Here is a 6000-nt window from a genome sequence, read left to right as displayed (position 1 = left end):
AGTTGTCTCTGGCTTTTGGCAGCTGAGGCTTTTATCTGTTCGTTAATCTGGTTCCATGTAGAAGCAAGGATATATGTGATCATTTAGCCTGTCTACTGTGGTCCCCTCTGTTCTTGTAAAAGCACGTGGTGGAAAAGAAGAAAGCCTTGAAAATTCACAGATATGTGAATTGGCTTAGAAGTAAAAGCTTTGATTCTGTGGTTCACTTCTTGGATTGAAGGTTTCAGCATATTTCCCTAAAAAATTTTTGTATTACATGGCAGTATTTGCTGCTGTACCTTTAGAAAACATGCTGTCTTATAGTACAGCTGGTGCATTGTTTCATAGCTTTTTTTAACATACTAGCGGACTGCACGTTTAACTGTTCTTAATAAAGAGAACAGGTGCCACGTGCCCCATTTATGTTGGAGATACTTGCTTACTACTATTGCTAAAAGCTTAATTGAGTAATGTGCTTTAGTATAGGCAGCAACAGGACGAGATGGGAGGTGGAATGGCAGATGAGAAAAACACAGTTGACATAAATAGTTTCAGATCTCTTCTTCCTTACGAAAAAGGTCAATAGGAAGACAGAGGTGATGACTTCAGCAAATGTGGAGTTGAATCAATTAGATATGTAGCTATTGACCTGTCATCATTGAGAGATTTGTAGAGTGAGAAAATAAGTGCTTGGGATAAATCACCACTAGCTTTGTCATATAAAAAAATTAAAGGTGTGAATTAGCTGAGACAGGGTGTGATGGAACAGAAGGTGGTGCTCTAATCGAAGTGTGCAGTAAGATTTAGTAGTTCACAAGGAATTTGTTGTGCCCATTTAAATTTATCAAATATCTCCTCTAGATTTTACCTTGATATCTGTCTTTAGGTAAGTTTCAATAGCTGCTCTCCTGTATTTTTAGGAAGCAAATTCATGGATATCAGGCATGGATGATCTTATTCAGGTATACCTTGAATTTTTATGCCTTAGTTTTTTTTTTTAAATACTGTAATACTGAAAACAGTTTTGAATGTGCTTGCAGTGAGATAACACCACAGTAGCTATTGAATACCTGTCTGAAAAGGTTGCTATTATGTACAGATATTACCCAAGATTTAGCTTGTTCTTTGATGTGTCTTATTCAGTCTTAGTGAGAGGGAATAATACAAATGTCAGGCAGAAAACTGCTGTCTCAAATGGGCATAGTGAGGACTGCAAATATAATTACCATTTCATGATCTAACTGGCAAGTCTACATCATTTTACAATTGCACATGTATCTGTATTTCTTACATTCACCTGTCCTGTTGAGCTAGTATTTGTCAAAATTTTAATTATAAAATGAAAACCTATATAAAATTGGTAATAATTTGGTATGTTGTCCTTTTCTCACCAGGAAAAACCAAGATCATGGGATCAGTGTGTTGATTTCCATTTTGTTATGCCCATTATGCTTTGGTAGTATGCCTGTCAGAACATAACCTTCTTTTAATTTGGATTTGATAAAAGTAACCTTAAAGCCCAAACTGATTTGTGATCTGTGAGACTTTTTTTTTTTTCTGTTCATTCAGTTGATGCTTTCAGAGTCTACTCAAGTTTGGGTATTTTGGTTTTGTTTTGAGGGGTTTTTTTTCTTTATATACATTTGGGGGGGGTGTGTGTGGGGTGTGTGGTTGTGTGGTTGCTGTCGTCCCCATCTGTCCCGTGTCATCCCCCCGCCACCTTCTGGAAAATGAAGCACTCTACCAGGGGACTTCTGGGTTTCCTCAGTGATGTGAGAATGAATGTGAGAACTATAGTGTATGGATCCTTGTTTCCTGTGTACTTGTGTCCCTTCCTTTTGTATTGAGCAGTTAATATATGCTCGGCCTTTATCTCTGTAAAAGGACTCTGCAAAGTAAAAGTCTAATAGTTGCTTCATTGTTTCTTTTGAAAAGTGAAAATCAGCAAAAGGGTGACAGGTTCATGGTGCTTGAGGGGTTTATTTTGTTGTTTTTAAAACTTACATCTTTGCTTGGTGTTTCTTGGGGTAGATTGATGCCAAATTTAGTTCATGTTATTTAGAGGGCTTTGCTTTTTATTAGGCTTTTAATTATACTTAACTACTGTTATATGGAGAGATTTACATTTACATAATGTATCTAATTGACATCTTCTCACATGCTTATTAGCTTCATTGGCATTGCTTCTCGTACGTTATATCATTTCACATTTTAGAGCTTTCTTTCCATTTGCTTGGCTTTTAAGTATATTGCAACATATTGAATGTTCTTGAGTAATTGAAGTTGAGGATAGTACACATGAACAGTATTTCATATGATGGGCATTGATGTGACAATAGATATTAGGAGTTCTGATCAGTGTGTCAAAAATTGAAATTACAATCTCTGATTAAAAACTAGAAGTTCTCTTTCCATTCTAGTCAAAAAGCCTACTGTTGCATCTGATCTTCCTGGACATCATCTGCTCAATAAACCATCCATCCTTCAAATGTTAAAGTGCCGAAATCTATACTGAGGGATGCTGAAAGGATTTTGAGAGGAGTTCAAAACCATAAAAAAATTCTTGAAGAAAATTTGGAAGCTGTTACTCGTGCAAAAGATGGAGATGCCATGTATACTGTTATTAATGCCTTGACTACAGACAGGTTAGACCCTATAATTTAATAATTTGTGTGACTGCTTATCGTATATGCTCACCTTTTATCACCTCTCTTTCAATTTTTTAATTCCATGCATTGAAGAGCTAGTGCACTTCCCTGCCAAAAATAATTACTCTTCTTAGCAATCATTAGATGATTTTCTTGGACTTCAAATGTTTTTTTGACCCCCTGATGTGAATTGAATTTTTTGACAAGTACCTCTTGCTTCTCGGTAAATCTGAATTCTGAGACTATCATCTGCACAAACTGCTCTGCTTTCATGACAAGGGGTCATTTAGCTTTTTGTAGACAAACTTGCATGAATAGGAACTTTAAAGAGTAATTTCATCATTCAGAACAGAAGAGGCTTCATAAGCCCCTCAATGTTATAGAATTAGTCATCCTACAGTAGATCTTTGGCTTTTGAACTTCCGCTTTGTTAGTTGTGTAAAGGATTCCTGCTTGAATCATAATGAAAACTTTCCTATTAAAATACAACTTCATCTTGTGTTTTCCTGAGGAAGGTAACTATTTTCTTCATGTTTATATTTCAGGCATGTTGTCTGCTATCATTATCTTTTAGATCTTGTCATCTGCTTTTTGTCTTGTGACTTAGGATATTTTTATTGCCTTTTTTTCCCCAGTTTTTGATCCAAACGGGAACTAACACATGACTGTGACTTATTCATAGATGTTTGTAATAATGTTAGTATGTACTAGTGCAGGGTGGGATTTACAGGTGGTATTGTATAAGAACAGATTTAGGTTTAGGGGTACTAAGATCGGCTATGCTTAGTGCCTTTTGGAGACTGTACAGGTACATAATCTTACTGTCCGTGTTCTGGATTTCTCTTTTGTAGTGTTTATAGGTCACTACTTCCCAGGAACAAATCTGTGCAATTTAAGAAGCACTGACCTAAACAATTCTTTCTTCTATTTCAGAGATGTATTGGAGGAGATTCGTATCAGAAAGACTGTGGATGAGTGGATTAAGGCAATCAGCGTAGAAATCCAGGTATGGGTGGAAAAAATGAGCTCAGGTTTTGTGTTATGTTTTTCCACCTTACGTAGTTCTCTCATGTCGATAGTTAAACACGATTCACTCATAACTTGAAAACATGAGGAAACTGCTTATTATTAGCATGTAGTATGTTGTAATAAAATATTTACCTCTTTTAAAACTTCAGTTGCTTAATGAAAATCACTGGTCACAGTTGCTGGCTAACATGAAAACAGGCCATTTCTCAGAACTTCAAAGTTATCCACAGACTCTTCTAATAGCCTTGAAGATAAAAATTTCCTTTTATTATGTTTATGTTTTATCCTTAGGCTGAAATGGCAAGAAATGATCCGGAACAAGTGAAATATGATCAAAAGGTCCCATGGATCAAGAGAGCCCAAAACGTCAAGGCTATGAAGACCAATAAAGAAATTAAAGGAAAAACGCAAAAAATCCAAGGATGCTCAACAAAGAAGCCTTTATCTGCAGCTAAGCCATTGCAGAGCAAGCAGAAGATAACACAAGCAAACAGAGGTTTAAAACTTCCTTTTCTTCTGAAAGTTTGCACAGGAAAGGAAAAAGGGCAGATGTGAGTTGCCAAGTAATCGGTTTCTTTTTTAGTAATGACTGCTAGCTTTAGATGCATATTCACGTGAAAAATTGTTGTATGTACACATAATGAAGTAATGATTTGTCCTTGTTTTCATGTGCTGTAGAAAAACTGAAAAAATGTTTGTATGTACAACTAATAATGAAAGTGAAATGATTTGTCCTTGTTTTCATGTGCTGTAGAAGCCTAAGTGAAGTGTGTATAACAGTGTAAATTTATTGTTGTCTTACGAATTTGTCTAACTCAGTACTGCTATTTTATTCAGCTGTTGGTGAGCTTCTTGTATGTCTTCTGTATGCATAATTCTCTTGTGTGCTTGCAATTTACACTGCTGCAGAACTTCTTACTTTTTTCCTCTAGACTTTACAACACTACTGATGTGTTCAAAATTTTGTACATCAATTGTAAACTTCTTTTTTTTCTGTGTGTCAGGGACCTGTGAATGAAGTGCAGTGGTACAGAGTGAAGACTATGTGTCAAGTTTATGGGAAACCAGTTTACCAGGGCCATCGTAGCACACTTAAAAAAGCACCGTATCTGAGATTCAACTCTCCTTCTCCCAAATCTAAACTTCAAAGACCCAAGGTGATAGAGCGTGTTAGAGGTAATAATTCTTTGATGTGAACAAGGTGTTCCTTCCCAGTTTTTTCTATCAGGAATTCTTTGTATAAATGAAACTATTAATCGTAGTTTATCTGCTCTTCTATTTAAAGCTTAAGCAACTGCAGTAGACTTCCTAGAGGTGGTTGATGCCTCATGCTTGCTAGTGTTTTAAGAGGCATTTGGAAATGCCTTTAATACCATGCTTTAACTCTTTGGTTAGCCCTGAACTGGTTAGGCAGTTGGACTAGATGATAATTCTGGGTCCCTTCCAACTGAAATATTCTGTTCTATTCTAAGAGATACTCATCACAAAACTAAACATATCAGTAGGTTTTCGGATTTGGTTAGTGTGTATCTTACGTATTTTAGATTGTCAAATAATACTTCCTTCTAAATTTAATAATCATATTAATATTATTTATTGTTGCCCAGGCTGAATTGCTAGAAGTAATGACATAAGCCATGAAAGCTGAGTGTGTGGAAATACTAACTCAGCTTTTGATAAAGGTTACTGAGAGATGTAGTCTTCATGTCAGGTTTATCCAGGCATGTCATTTAAATGATTGATACATTCAGAGTTAAGAAATCTGTGGAGATTTGAAAAATTAAGGAAGCCTGATACTTCATTTCCTACTTCTAATACATTAATTGAAATATGAAAATTTAAATTTGGGTGTGAAGGTGACATTTATTAACTTGAAATATTGAAAGATGTTAATCAGAAGCATTGGTTAAGTTCATTAAAGGCAGGTAACTTGTTAGTCAATTCAGAGTTAAAAGCGAGATAACTATTTTGTACTAGCTTGTCAGGTTATTGAATTGATTGATAAAAGTTATTGGTTGATTAATATGAATTCCATTCATTAGTTTTGTAGGCAAAGTGTTAAAAGCACAAGATTTTAATTTTCAAACCTATTAAAAATGTGTAAAACATAAAAAAATTAAACAGTACAATATCTGACATAGGTAAATGTAGATAAACTTTCGTCTGAGTTAGAAAGTAATGTTTTAATTGCATCTGCTTTATTCCCTAGTTATTTTTTCAAAACTTAACTGATTCTTAATACAGAACTAAGATTAATCTTGAACTGATATGTCAGAAAAACTAGTGTGTATCATCTCACTCTGCAGAAAAAGTGAGCTAATTACATGATAAAAGAGATGGAGAG

The 6000-nt window shown here is 35.1% G+C and overlaps 2 protein-coding genes across 2 annotated transcripts in view; both read left to right on the top strand.

Moving 5' to 3' along the window:
• The window catches only part of LOC119150862 (TALPID3 protein-like), a 41735-nt gene extending 41517 nt beyond the window's left edge, over nucleotides 1-218 (top strand). The window contains 1 exon segment of the mRNA XM_037393928.1: nucleotides 123-218. Within this exon segment, the coding sequence (XP_037249825.1) occupies nucleotides 123-218 (96 nt within the window).
• Nucleotides 219-481: 263 nt separating this feature from the next.
• Nucleotides 482-6000, top strand: part of LOC119150861 (TALPID3 protein-like) — a 62993-nt gene continuing 57474 nt past the window's right edge. The window contains 7 exon segments of the mRNA XM_037393927.1: nucleotides 482-557; nucleotides 2400-2462; nucleotides 2465-2624; nucleotides 3561-3633; nucleotides 3948-4119; nucleotides 4122-4207; nucleotides 4661-4832. Of these exon segments, the coding sequence (XP_037249824.1) occupies nucleotides 482-557; nucleotides 2400-2462; nucleotides 2465-2624; nucleotides 3561-3633; nucleotides 3948-4119; nucleotides 4122-4207; nucleotides 4661-4832 (802 nt within the window).

This window comes from Falco rusticolus, chromosome 7, assembly GCF_015220075.1.
Source record: "Falco rusticolus isolate bFalRus1 chromosome 7, bFalRus1.pri, whole genome shotgun sequence".
NCBI classification, from domain to species: Eukaryota; Metazoa; Chordata; class Aves; order Falconiformes; family Falconidae; genus Falco; species Falco rusticolus.
This window is presented reverse-complemented; position numbering and strand designations above follow the sequence as displayed.